This window comes from Myiozetetes cayanensis, unplaced genomic scaffold (assembly GCF_022539395.1).
Source record: "Myiozetetes cayanensis isolate MyiCay16 unplaced genomic scaffold, myiCay2020 scf3, whole genome shotgun sequence".
Taxonomy (NCBI): Eukaryota; Metazoa; Chordata; class Aves; order Passeriformes; family Tyrannidae; genus Myiozetetes; species Myiozetetes cayanensis.
Window position 1 is genome coordinate 15,357,324 of NW_026087521.1, and position 15,086 is coordinate 15,372,409.

General features: G+C 40.2%; 1 protein-coding gene across 2 annotated transcripts in view; it reads left to right on the forward strand.

Moving 5' to 3' along the window:
- GRAMD4 (GRAM domain containing 4) overlaps positions 1-15,086 on the forward strand; it is a 74,893-nt gene that overhangs the window by 34,304 nt on the left and 25,503 nt on the right. For both annotated transcript variants that reach the window (XM_050324150.1, XM_050324152.1), the window contains one exon: positions 11,644-11,764. In XM_050324150.1, coding sequence (XP_050180107.1) covers positions 11,644-11,764 — 121 coding nt within the window. The remainder of the gene's footprint in view (positions 1-11,643; positions 11,765-15,086) is intronic.

Genomic DNA, 15,086 nt, shown 5'->3' on the forward strand with positions numbered 1-15,086 from the left:
TCCTGTGAGGTCAGGAGTTCTTCGCCCAAGCCTGAGGTTTGCTGTAGCTGAAATTGTGGAGTTCTCCTGGCAAGTTGGTTGTAACTCTGTACCAAAAAGCAAGAATAAGAATCATTAACAGGTTGAGAAATAAGTGAGCTAAAGCCTGTCCTTTATTCCCCTACACTCCATTCAAGATTTTAGGCTGAAATAGGTCTGTGTTTGTCAGTTGGAGTGAAGTAGCAGTTCTTTCTTTTTCCTTCTCTGTGAGTTAGTGTTTTGGGCTTTTTTGATACTAGAAGTGCTTCACTATTGTTTTCTTCCCAAAAATGACCTAATGATATGCAGAAAAATATTCTTGAAATGTGCAGTTTGTTTAGTTTTCCTTGGAAGAAAACCTGATCATTTTTTTTTTTTAAATCCTATAGCTGCAGTAGGTGCTTTTTGAGACAGCTAGTTTCTCTGCAGGTGTTTTTTAAGAAGGCTAGTTGCTCTGCACTATTTCCATACTATTTTTAATGATGGAATTCTTTAAGGACACCTTGCTATAATTGTGTTTTCTCATAGACCACTTGCCACAGCCACTGAACTCCATTTCCTCCAACTGGATGTGCAAAAATCAAAGCAACTGCTAGTACGTGAGGGAAATACTTAAAAGTTTCATGGATTTGCTTTTTAATGTGTTGAGTTTCTAACTGTTATCAGCTTGATTCTGACTTTATTTTCACCTCTTCTATACTCTTATTTGTATTGTTGTGCCATTAGCCAGGAGGTTTAAGGAGATTTCCTCTCAGCTAGACATTATGCATAATGTACATTACACAGCTACAAGTCAGCGTGGGTCTGTAGTTGCAGGTGCCTGGCTAAAGAAGAGCAAACCATTAGTCTTCTCTAAACTCTGTTCAGCCATTAGTAGGGCACAAGTAATAGGTGTAGTTTGGCTGAGTAGTATGTTCAGGGAGACACATCCCAATCCTTGTAGCCTCTACAAGCTGCAAAGGAAATCTGGATCAAATAGGTACTAGAGACAAGCTGTTGTCTTTAAAGGGAAAATATCTTCATCTAAGATGCCAGATGAATCTTTTCTTTAGCAGAGAGATAATCTAAACATGCAAAGATGTGAAGATGGAGAGGAATTGCTTAGTGTGTGCATAGCTGTAAATGCAAATAAAATGTGACTGGAAATGCAAGGAGTTTAAGCTGCAGACTGAGAGGAGGATGAGGCAGGCAGAGGAGGGGATCTTGAATAATGTCTTAAGCAAGGAGGAGTGATCATGTCACTCTTCCAGCCAAAGGGGCTGAAGTTGCTTTTCCTGTCTGTGTGGGAATGGTCTTAGTCTCTGTGATCTAATGGCTCCTTCTGAGCCTTATTACAGGAATCGTGAGAACCGTGTTTGCTGGGTTTGAAGTATTGGTGGGGACTGTTGCAGAAAAAGACTTGAACACCAGCTGAATGAAAACTGCACAGAGCTTAGTCTGCTGGAGTTTTAAGTGAATGTGGATGGAAAAAGCTTTTTCTTGGAGCTGTGACAATTCAGAATCCTGCATTTCTAAAGGATTTTGTGTTGTTATAACCTAATAATGCACATGATTTTTATGCACGTGAGCACTGCCTTGGGCTAGTTGAGGGTTCAGGGTGGGAAGGCAACTACTGACCCAGGGCAGTTATGTTGATATGGTAAGGTTAGTAGTGGTTTTAGTGTTTCCATTTCAAAACCTAATTGTATCTAAACAAGAAGTAAAATTGTGCTTGCTGCTCTTGCATTTGCAAGGCAAAAATTATGCAAACCCATGATCTTTCTGGGTTTGCACCTCATAGAGGTAAACACTCTGCTTTTCTTCCTGTTGCTTCCTGTGCCTGCTTATAGAGGACAGTTTTGGAGATATCAGCACTCTGATCCTGGTGCCAAAAGGTGCTTTGTAAGCACACATGCATCCTGTGGTTTACATGAAGTATTAGCTAATTCTTATTCAAGGATGTTCAGGCCTTTTGTAGTGCTGAATTTAGCAGCTCACAGAAGAGGAGTTGGTGGCAGCAGCAGATGAGAGTAAACAAACCAGGTGACTGTTAGAGAAGAGGGTTAGTCATTACCTGGTAAGTCAAAGAAACACTACATGAGGATGAAGAGCTCTAGGAGGAAATAAAGTCCTCTCCCACAAGGGTTTTGCATTCCACTTTGTACAGCAGACTGTGGCAGGAGTTGTCAGAGGCTTACCAAACCACTGGTTTCAGTTGTGATTTTTATACCAGTATTACAAAATAACTTGGGATTATGCTGCTTTCCCATTGAAATTCTGCTCCAGCACAGTCTTCATCCTCATGTGTCTTTTTGAACTCTTTATGTCCCTAACTCCATAGTATTTTCTCTGGCTCGTTCTTTCTGGTATAAATGACTTGATGACTCTTTGAATGAAGAACGACCTAGCAGAATACTGACTACATGGAAGTAGAGCTCTAGAAAAACATACATGATTCTCAGGCAGATCTGGGATGTTAGAAAGTATTAAATCTTGAAGGCAAAGTGTGTGGTGGTGGTTGTGACCAGCAGAAGACCTACACTGAAAAGTCCAGTCCTGTACAGAAATGCTAATACCTCCTCAAGTAGCCACAGTAGTTGTATGCAACAAATTGACTATGAAACTGAGTCAGAATCAATTATCAACTGTGTTAGAATACCTTTGGTGTAATTTCTCCTGACGTGAGGGTCAAACACCAGCTGCAATAGCAGAGATAGAGAAGAGCAGATTCACTGCATTGGTTTTGCTGTCTTCTTATGACCTGGCAGCCTGTAAGCTGAATCTTAGGTTCAAAAATTTTGAGGCTGAATCTAGAGCTGAAGCAGAATCCAGGGCAGGTGAAGACCCTGGCAAGAGAGTAAGCAACTGCTGTCTATATCTGAGACACCCAAATACCAGCTCTGGGCTATAGTAGCCATTGCTTGCTAAATGGTCAACCCTGGCCAAGGGATCCTGATGCTGCAGCTTGGGCTCCAAGCTTGCTTGTGCTGGTGAGCACTGAGGCTGTTGTAGCTGTGGAGCTTACCCTGGGTTTCTCACATCCTTTGCTTCTTCCCCTAAGCTTCTTTCAGTTTAAAATCCTGTACTCTCAGGCAGTAAAAATATGTCCCTAGGAGATCTGCATGTGTCCCTTGAGATTGTGGAGTTTCTCTGATGAGGATGTGGTTTGTGTATGGTGACTGGTGGGGAATCTTAAGTGTTTTGCCTGGGCACCCAGAGAAGACACAGTAGAAAGATGTGAGTTCAGGCTTTGCTACAGAGCTGTCTGTTCACCAGAGCTGCTCTCACTTGCTTTGTACTAACAAAATTTAAAGTTTTTCTAGGTCTGACTTCTGACTGGAAGGCTTCTCAAAAACTACAGAAAGTTTCTGAAGAGGTGTAGGAAAGGTATTGCTTATACTCAGAGATGCTTACATGATGTACTGTGTATATTGAGTACAGCCTTCCTGGACAAAAAAACCCACAACAAAACAAACCTCCAAAACCCTGGCTTCATTTTCCTGGAAACACTGATAGACGAGGCAGTCACGGGCAAGTTAGAGCACTTCTCTGGGGTTTAAGAGGCCTCAATATAGACTAAGGAACATTCAGACCTTCCTTTCTTATCTGCAAGGACTCTGTTCTGACTGGTGGAGGAGATGGGTTGGGCTCTTGCTCTCAACTTGACTTCCAAGAGCACGATATTTCTGAGCACAGAAGAGAGGGAAAGGATGTGACTCCAGCCCAGTGCAGCAACAGGCTGGAGTCCTGGGCTGGTCCTTGTTCTGGTCCTGGCTTGTGCAGTCTGCCCAAATCGTTGGACAGTGCATGTACATGGAGACATAGATGATGATGCTGTACATGAAGATGCCAGAAAGCTGGAGGATCTCATATTGACACACCATCTTTGGGACTGATGAACCAAAATGCAGCACTGTGCTGAGAGAGATGTATTGTTTGAGCTCCTCCAGAGACTTGAACAGATGCCATCTCCTCACTGTGTTATGTAGGTGGGCTGTGTTCTTGCTTCTGCCTTTTTTGCATGCCCAGCTCAGCTTCCTGAATTGCTGAGAGGGTGTGAAAATCCAGGCAGGGCAATGGTCAGCACTGTTGTGCCTCTGCCTTTTGTGGAACTGGGATGGAGATTTTGGGAGCCCTGTGTGGAACTTGCCTTTCCCTGTTTGGCTTAGTAACACAAAAGCCTTGGAAGAGCCTGCTGCTATTTCTAAGCCAGACGTTATTTCAACATTTGTAGACTGTTTCACTTCTGCCAAAACCAGTGATTGAAAACCATTCCTGCAATAATGACAATATTTTTGCAGCTCCCTTCATTTTAGATGGATTCTGCAACTCTTCTGGCACTTTTATTCCCTGAAATTTCTGGAAATTCACAGAGCAGCAGTACTTCTCATGACTTTTAAGCTGACTTTTTAAGTGTATCTAGCAATAGAAAACTTCCCACTTGGTGTTTTGAGAAGGGGATCTGTCTCAGTAAGCTATATTTTCGGGAAGCATAATTTAAAATCCCTTCATAATGAAGGGGAAAAATGATCCTATCTGTGTCAGTTATAACACAATAAAGCTGCACTGAAAGCACTGTATGTAAAGTTACTAATTGGTATTTAGCATAACAGTTTTGTACAAACCATAACAATGGCATCTTAGTTCTTTCTAACATCACCCGCTCCAAGTAGGGAATGGTGAGAGAGAATGGAGCAGTTTGCACTGAGGAAGACTTTGTCAAGTACGAGGTGCTTTGTAAATCAGCCTCCATCTCACAAAAGAGAAAAACGCTTCACATGAGACTCTGTTATTCAGGTGAGGAGAATAGTATCAGGGAATATTAATTGCACCGAGAGGCAGGTTGTTGGTTCAGACTCGGCCTTGCCTCTGGATTGGAGTTGGCTTATTTCCTATCTGCATAGCAAGAGCCCACGCTGCTCCCTGCCCTGTAGGCGTATGCAAAGAGACTCAAAAACTGGTCCTCAAAAGCTATGCTTATTGTAAGTACTGGAGCAGAAGCTCTGCCTTTGAAAGAGCAAAGAAAGGAACAAAAGAATGATGGAAACAAAGTAAAAGAGGTTGTTTAACTACCAGATCCATGTTAAAGTTTTTTAAGTCATTGTGCATGACAGGTCACTTCCTTGTTTTGATATGCGCAGACTTAGCTGGAGGATGGTCATAGTGAAAATGTGAGATTTATATCTGATTGTTTCACTTCTCCACTCTACCAAAATGCCTATATAAAACAGGGTAGAGAGGAGGGGAGGATATGAACTCAATAAATATTCATAATCTTTAATGAGTCTGTCTGCTTTTTGGCTTTCTATGACACCAGTATTCTTATTAGAAAATCTTTTTGCCTTGTTTTCTGGATGAAAGATTCATGCCAGATTCAAGCAAGAGGTCTGACCACAAGGGAAAACCATTAAATTGATAAAGCAAGGTGTTCACAAATGCAAAAAACCCCACCCAAAAATAAGAAAGAGTTCTTCTAGACTGCTTGTTGTCCAGCTCTGGAAGAGCTCTGAAGAATAAGAATGCTGGTATCCATTTCAGAAGCAACCACCTAATCATACAAGACAAAGGAAGGGGTTAGACAGTCAACCTATGCTTTTCAAGGCACATTTTTAGGTTCTTCTAAAAGTTTCAAGCTAGTACTCCTAGAGAGGTGAGCTTTGTGCTTCCCAATTGAAGCATGGAAGTCCAAGCATGAAAGAGGACATGAACTTAAAAGGTGACTTGCAGAAGAAAGGACAGCTAATAAAGTGGAGCTGTTAGAGTGATGACTTAAACAAATACTTTTCTGTCCCAAGCATCTGGCATGCAAGGAAGTAGAATATCTTACAATGTCTGGAATCAAAGGCTGATGTTTTATTTGAAGCCTTTTGGGTAAATTCGTGATAATTTTTTGGCAGTCTCTGTGGTTCTCAAGTCACTGGTGGAAAGACATGCCCTGGAGAAGGAGAATTATGGAGTAAGGTAACAAATAGCACAACTAAGCTGTATCCAGTTACAGCTGCAAATTGTGAATGTGTCTTCAGAGGAGTATATATAAATTGCAAAGTAACTGTAAGCAGGAAAAAAGCAGACTAGGGAATTTTGTTGTGGGTCCTTCCTCCATCACTGCCTTGTTGGTCAGACATCGTTCTCTGTGTATCTTTGCTTTATCTCAAGTGATGGAGTTATTTCATGTCTTTTGCAGCCCTGCCCATTTGCTGCTGGTTTTTAAGACTAAAAGCTCTTCAGTATCCATGATGATGAAAATAGATATGTTTTTAGACCTCTAACATCTTGTTAGTAATGTAATATAGTCAGTCTACTCAGGACAAAATTAAAATATTAGCTTTCTATAGGAATTAGGAGTCTGGGAGGGGTAGAAACTGCCTGCGCTGGAGACAACTCCCAATGTCTGACTCCATCAGTGTGGCTGATGAAATCTAGATTGAAGGTGTGTGGTTTGAATTTAGTGTGTTTAGGACCAATTAAATAATGTGAACTCTGGTAATGTTCAAAGGGTTGTAAAGAGATTTGCCATGATAAACATAGATGTAGAAGGCTTATTTTTGACTTGTTAAGTGCTGGTGTTTCCTCATGTAAATATGATGGGGAACATATATGCTTTTTGGCATTTCTAGTTTTCAACTTGGTCTTCTTAGATTTAACACTAAACTGATTTGGTAGCTAGAAACAGTGGGTTGGCAGTCTGTAGCTGTGCTCTGGAAGGAATTTTTCATCACTTTGTCCCAGAGGGAGGTTTTGTAGTGTACCTTTAGACCTAGGAAGGAATGTAATGTGAAACAGCCACGAGGAAACTCCCTAATCTACCTTCAGTCCTGGGATTAAGGGAAACATCCGCTTTACTGCATATGCAGTATTGGAATTAGAAATCCAACCCTCTGCCACGCCTTCCCAGCCTGATGTATCATCCTTCTTATCTAAATACTACTCAGATTCTTTTTGTCTCACCAGAACTAAATACTTTGGTATTGAAGTGCTTTTTGTCAGAACATTTTTTGCAAACTTGTGTATTCTGAGGAGCAGACTGAAATTTTTCAGTTGCCCTAATAGCTGATGCCAGACAACGGTGCAACACAACACTTGGTATCTCATCTTGTAGCAGTTACATTGTATAAACTAAATTTTTTTGAATGTTAATCTTTGAATTTGAATGGTTGAATACTTAAGAGTTAGGTGTGACAGTTACATCAGACCTCACAGGGGATAAAATGCTGTGGGAAAAATGAAATGGATAACTTTTTGGTAACATGTGAGATGCATGGCTGATGATGTTCTTTGCTATGGGGTCAGTTCTCCTAGGGTTTACAGTGCAATAATACTTGGATTAATGTCATTGGAACACCACTGTTGGCCTTATCTCACAGACATCTACAGCTCTTTTTTAGAAGTGCAGTAGCATCCAGATATTGTCCTGCTTTTCTACACAAGTTGACTTTTCTAGTGAGCTTTTAAAGCATTTTTTCAGGGTCATACCTGTTGTCACAACCTAAAGGGTTACTCAGTGTGTAGGTAGATAAAGGTTATGACTGTAGGTTGATAGGCTTGTGTAATACTCAAAGACATGGAGGCTTTTTACTTTAAATTTCTCTACTTTATTACAGATTGCCACAAATACCACAAAAATCACCCCTAGCAACTATACCTATGATTTATAAAGTGAATATATATATGAGTGGAATAAATATATATTTATATAAAGAGAGCTCTTATAAATTATTGGCAGCAATCAATAGTATAGCAGCAACCACATAGGTGTATAATATTACAGGTTACTACAAAATGATCACTAATGAAGCAAACTTTTCAGTAATACAGCAGAAAATGTAATTATGATGAATTACTTACATGCACATATACATATGTTTACATTAATACCAGTATCAAGCTAATTGGCCCATATTTGGCCCCTTATATGGGCCAAACCATCCCAGGTATGGGAGGACAAACCAAACCCTCCTTGGCAAAGGTCCAGGATCTCATAGAAAGTCATCTTCTTTAGGAAAGGGAAAGTGAATGGAGCATGGGAAGTTCTTGGAGAGAGAAGCTTCATTTTGAATAAAAATTAGGCCATACTTATATAATAGAGAAATAAAGATGTGTAGGACACAATCACTTCAGCAACCAATAGATACTGCTAACTTCTACTTTTCACTCAGAATAGCCAATAGATGATGATGTTTTCTGTTCTCTTGTGCCAGCTTTTATTTTTCCAGATTGTTTTCTTGTTCTTGCAGGTAGAACAGCCAATGGCAATTACCAAGTCTTACTTTCCCAGGATGTTTTCCTTTTTTTTCCAGACTATTTTTCACCTTTCAAGTGATAAGTTGCTGTTACAGTTCCTTGTTTTCATCCCTCTCAGTGGTATCTCAGGATGTCTCTGGTTTCTGGGTACCTGGCTGTGTACTTCAGAGAGGCCAGCTGCACTTCTTGACAATGCTTCTGGTTCCCAGGCCTAGTTCCCAGCCTTGCCAGCATTTTCCCTGTCAGTATTTCAGCAGACTCTTCTGTTAGTAATTTTCCACTTCTAACCAGGTCACCTTTATGGCTGCTCACTTCACCTGCAGGCCCAGCTAAGATGTACACTGAGCCTCTTGCAGTATTTTAACATTTCTTGCCCAGCAGAAGATAGCGAGCTGTGATTGATATGCCTGGGAGGGAAATTACGGAAGCTGATTAATCTTGAAGCTGAAGCTTGACCTTTTATGTTTTACCCTTTTGTGCATGCGCTGAGTGGGCAGGATGTTTCAGTTTTGACTGTGTGAAGATGGAATCCAAGCAGCACTCCTTTCTCATCATCAAGAAGGATACTCATCTATGAAGCTCAGTAGATAGATATCGTGGTGAACTGTTCTTAGGGATTCTTCTCAGGGGTCCGTGACCTCTGCTCTTTGTAGCCAACTTCACTTATTCTGCAAGAGGACCCCACTGGGATAGAGAAATATCCTTTGAAAGTGCAGCTCAGCTTGGCCAAATGGTAGATTATTTCAGGGGAGAGAGCAAGGAAGAAATTCCCCCCCTTCCCCTCTCTGTGGCTTCTGTTGCTTAGCAGAGTTAAGAGTATTTAACTAACCAGACACGGAGGTTTTACAGTGCCAGACCATGCTGCTGCCAAAGTAGCAACAAATACTGCTTTAAGGACTTAAATGGGCTAGAGCAGTTGCAGTGGGGTGGATTTGAATTGCAGTCATGTATGGGAAAGTTAGGAAATGCTCTGAAATGTGAAGCTGTGACAAACCGTAATGATGGGATGTTGTATTTTTTTGTTTTGTTTTGTTTTATAGGAGTTCTGCATCATTTGTTGTGAACCCTTTAACTTTGCCTCTTTCCTTAAAGAATCTTTGGCACTGCTTGTCCTCTTAGTGGTTGAATTTCTGGGGGTTTTGTTTTGGTTTTAGTAGAACAAGATGTAGAGCAATCAGAACAACGGGAATTAGGGAAGCTGGAAGATCTGAGTAAACTTTCAAGGACATTGAAGTTAATTTATACTGCTTGTGGTTTTCCTATTTACACAAAATGCATAGTCACTTCCTCTTTAAAAAAAAATTAATGTGCTTAATGGAGAATTTTTTTCCTTTAATGGTCTTGAGAAGATAACATCCCTGTCAAGCTTTGGAATGTTCTGTGATATCTTCATGATATTGCACAAGCTACAGTGCATTTGACGTGCAACAGATGTTTTCCCTCAGCTGTGTGCAGGCTCATGTTCTGGAACAAGGCAAGCCCTTGACAGTAGTGTAAACTAATTATAAACTTAGTTTTCTTGTTGGATTTAAAATTCCTTGTGGACACGTAATTAGGGACAGCTCCATGTGTAAGTCTACCCTTATGTCCATATCTTTCCATTTATTTACATGAGAGATAATACCTGCTGCAACAGTGACATTTCCCTACCCTTCTCTTGGGGATTCTCAGGTTTAGTTGCTGGAGGATAACTTGGTTTTTATGCTCCAGCTCTTCTTCCCAGGATCACTAACCATCCATCAGCGGGGAGATGGATGACAGCGTTCTTTTCTCTTTGGTGGAGTTCAAGCTGTAGCTTCACAGTGGAAGCCATCACGTTGGCCTCTGGATTCATGTATCTTTTTCCCATCTCTCCTAATTCTGTGCTCTAAACCTCTTATTGCTGCAGGAGTGCAGATAATCTCCCACCAGCTAACTTGCACAGCGGATAAAAAAACAGCCCAGAGAACAAAATGTGAAGTAAATTTTTTGTTTAAAAAATACTTAAAGAAAAGAGAATCTCACTCTTCAGTTTTTCATGTCACTTGTATACCTGTTTGGGAAAAGTTATCAGTAATAGTGACTATGTTTTAACTCTAGAGTAAAATAAGGTCATGAACAAGGACTCTGCCAGTGACAAAAAAGCAAGGCTAATTAGACACAAAAAAGCCTTATGCAGAAGGAAGTTGTGTGTATGTGTGTATATGTTTATATATGTAATTATTACATTGAAGTTAATAGGGCACAGTGTAACCTCAGAAGAGAGTAAAAATTTAAACTTAGTTCCTTGTTTCATAAACCCTTCTTTAAAACTGTAAGATTCTCAGGACCATAATGGGACCATCTGACTTAGATAAAATTACAGGGGTGCCAGAAGTTGACAGGCAGGGGTTTATATCATAGAATCAGCTGGGTTAGAAAAGACCTCTGAGATCATCAAGTCCAACCCTTGATCCACTACCACATCCAGTATCACCTTAAAAACCTCGAGAGACAGAGAATCCACCAGCTCCCTGGAGCAGCCCATTCCAATGTCTGGTTACTCTCTCTGTAAAGAATTTCTTCTTAATATCTAACCTAAGCCTCCCCTGGCAGAGTTTAAGACCGTGCCCTTTTGTCTTACTGATAGTTGCCTGAGAGAAGAGACCAACCTTCAAATACAGCCTCCTTTCAGGTAGTTGTAGAGAGTGATGAGGTCTCCCCTGAGCCTCCTCTTTTCCAGGCTAAACAGCCCCAGCTCCCTCAGCCTCTCCTCATACTTGTGTTCAAGTCCCTTCACCAGCCTTGTTGCTCTTCTCTGGGAATTTTTCACAACAGCAAAATAATTAGGTTTCTCTTTTTAGCACAAAAAGAAATGGCTCAGCCCTGCAGACACTTTTCAAGTGCCTAATTTTATAAATGCTGATGGTCATATTAGTATACAGAAAATAAAGCTTGTGACAACATGTGTGGACAATCAGTCCAGTAAGGCATCATATAACTTCACGTGAATTTATTGTTTGTGTTTTCCTACCCATAGACATGAGGGAAAAAAACAGATTTTTTTTTTTTCTTGTTATGGCCACTGGATTTAGCAGTAGACAGCCTTTCCTGCTGATTATTTCTTTGGGGAGTGAAGAGCATGTCATGTTGTATTTAAATAAAGATAGCTTGTACCATGGGCTTACTTTGCATCTTCAGAAGAAAACTTCAGAGTTGTTTTTTCCCTTGCTTAACAATTGTAACTAAATATTTTGTATATTATACAGCTGTGTGCTTTTTATTAAGTCTGTCTAGCCCTTGATTACTTGTTTTTTTCTGGTGAACATATTTGGTATAGCACAGATAAAAAAATTCCCCACACTTAATCTGTCATAATTAGATTTTAAATTTCTTACAGAAATACTTCAGGGTAACTAAATCTTTATCTTCTCCTTTAATTAACAGAGGAGGAGCTCAGGAAGCTGAGAGAAGAAACAAGCACTGAAACATTAAGGCAGGAGCTAGAAAAGGAACGGCAGAGGAGAATGGAACTAGAACAAAAAATCAATGAAACACCTAAAGTAAGGTAAGAGAAATATCTTCACTGTAAAGCTGAAAGCCACTTGAGATCTCTGACTGTCTATGAGAAGTTCTGGTGAAAGCGTATGTTTTCACCCTAGGTGCTCTTAAAAGAATAGCTCACAGAGAGAGTGGTGCCTGTTTTCCTGTAAAAGTACATCATTAACACCATGTACGTATGAGTTACTTGGCCATACATGTTTCCATAGCTACAGAAGTGCTGTGACACTTTTCTAGTTGAGATATTCTTTATTTCACCTTTTCTGATGCCCTCCCTCTGGGATCTTGCCTACCTGGAATTACTGAAAGCCAGAGGCCCCTTTTCTGCAGGCTAAATGACCCAGGTACCTCAGCTGCTCCTCATAAGCACTGTATTTAAGGTATCAGAAGGTGCATTGCTGCCTTTCACTTCAATCTCTGTTTGCAGACCTGCTGTCCATTTAACAACGTTGAAAGTGCTGGAGCTATCTACCACTGGAAGCTATGGAGGCAATACATTACATAAGTCCCCTTGACTCTAAATACACATTTTTTTTTACTTTCCTTTTTAACAGATTTCTTAATGGTTTCAACAAGTGCCCCATGGTTACAGAATTGTGAGATTTGGTGAATAACTGTTCAGTGCCTGTTAATTTGCCACCCTTGATCAGTCCTTCCTTCACTTATGCTTCTGTCCAGACTGAAGAGTTCCAACTTTTCCTTAAGAGTACTCTATCCTTTTCATCAATTCAGCTGCCATTCTTCAGCCATTTTGCCCTAAGATGAAGAGTGCGGGTTTTTTTGGGTCATGTTTCACATTGATGGTTTTCCAAAATCACTGGTTCCATGCAAGGTTGGTCTATGTGTAATCTTGACCTGTGCTGCCAAGTTGTGTGCTTAGAAGGGGCTCAGGAAGGTCCTTGTGGAGGAGTCTGGTTTCCAAGGCCATGACCATGAAGTGAGAAGGTGGTCCAGAGTGCTCTGATCTGGGCTTTTTTTTTTTTAGTGACATTCTGGAGTTGATCTTACAGCTGGGATGTGAGAGTTCATTTTTATTACCTATGCTGGTTGGTCTGGCTGTGTATTAGGCTGATGTTGAGTGGACAGTTGAAGAGGAGAAACCTGGACCCATCCCCATAAGCTGAGAGTATCTGTTAGCTCTGTAACAGCAGTACAAAGCAATGAGTATTGTGGTAGGTGGAACTGGGAACTAAGGATACCTTCTTGTCTGTGACTTGCTGCCTTGAAGAAGTTGCTTGAGATGCAAATTCCACATGCTTGTATTTAGCTCTGGGCCTTTGACTTTCTCTCGAAAACAGGTATGACTGGGCTCTAGATTGTGCACATAGAAGGGGGAGAGTGATCTCCTCATTGCTGGGAGTCCTGGAGGAGGATGAGGAGCCATCGTCCTCTGCATCATCCTGTCCTGTTTCAGAGTAATGAGGGTGGCCCAGAGTCTGATCTGGCCCACTGCAGTTTGTGAGTACACATTTTACAGAGAAGAGAGATGGAAGGTCTTTGTTTATCAGTGTTAATGTCAACATCTGTGCTTTGTTGGATTGCGGACAATAGTAAATCTCTAGCAGTCATGTTGTTGCTAAATTAAGGTAGGATGACGCTACTTCCTGAGCGTTGTGTTCCCATTTAGATATCCTAAGGATTACACTAGTCCTGTTAGCTTGCGTATTGCACTTGGGGATTACATTCAGCCAATTATCCCTCTTACCTGAGTCTTTAAGTAGTTTTACTAGTATTTCAATCTTTTTGGGACAGGTAGGATATGTAAGGTACAACAAAATAAGACTTGGAAAATTTTTCAGTTCCTACCCAGGAGGAGAAAATTTGGGTTGTCTGTGATTTTTCCTTAACTTGTGCTTCATTATGTGAAATTCTTCTTCACTGCTTACTTTTTGCACTTCATTGTGGACATTTTAAAATACTTTTATTAGGACTACAGGTGAAATGTTGGCATAGTCAAATAAGTAATAGGCCAAATTTATGTCTTATGGAAACTTAATTTTATTAAACAAAGTAATGGCAGAAAGTTCTCTCTGCTTATGTCCACAAAACCAAATTCGTCCCACTTCTCAGGTAATTCTTTACATAGTTTTAAAATTTTGTATCCCCTGGCAGGGGGAGTGAGAAGTTGTATGGTACTTAGTTGAAGAATGGGGTTAAACCACGATAGTATATAAACATATTTGCATCTGCTTTTCTTTTTGCTTACAGAAGTGAAATGAAAACAAAACTATGCTGTGGTGTAAGAAGAAAGAAATAATTTTAAAAGTTGCAGTTTTAGAAGTATTTGTGAAGCAGATCAATACATGTAGCAATATAAAACATGATGCAAAATGTTTGCTAAGAGAAAACAATGAGCTCACAATCTAGATTTTTTTTTTATTTTGCTAGTGAAGAACATGGGCCTCCTTCATTGAGTTGTGCACAGAGAGCAGTGAAAGAAGAGGATTTTTAATGGTTTTGTTTATCATGGTGTTAATTGTCTGTGTGTATTAGTATTCAGAAACATTATGGCCTCAGTTAAAGTTTTCTATAGATGCACTTCAGGACATCCCATTTGGTATGGCAGCTGGAGCTTATGACATTTTGCTGGTAGAAAAGTGCATAAATTATCTGAAATGTGTGAGCTATTGCTGCCACATATTACCAATTGTGAGCTAGAATCACAGAGGAAGAGAAGTTTTGCAACAACACCTACCAGCAGGCTGTGACTCATGCAAACCTTTTTATTAGTATCTTTGTGAATTATTTTTACAAGGACCAAATAGACAGTGCTTCTGCATAAGACACTCTTCCTTCATTGTGGATGAGAATGGCAAAGGCTTCTGAAGTGCTTGGTGTATTTAATGGGAAAGAGATGCAAAACATGAAAATTATTTAACTTGGTTTTTAAGAGCTCTTCTGGTTAAGAAGCCATGCATACCTGAATGATGTCTTTAAACTAGACTGTGAAAATACCTAATTTATTCTTATTTTTTGCATGTATGAGGTTGGAATGTGCTTTTGATGGACGTGCACACACATTCAGATTGCTTTGAACAGTAGGAAACATAGAATAGCCTTGACTAGCTTCCATAAGAGCTTTTGAAAGATTGATAGTGGATTGCGTGTGAGTTTGGAGTTAGCCTGTAGCAAAATTGCTTTGAATATGTCTGAGAACATCCTGGCAATGACTGGACCTGTTGTGTACAGCAATTCTAGTCTTCACCCAGTTGTTGGAGGGAGTCTATTGATTTGCATACATCTCAACTCGCAGCTATTCAGGGCCTAATATGCACAAACCAAAAATATTTATTGAAGATAAATGGCCTTCAGTGTCAAGACTCACTTAA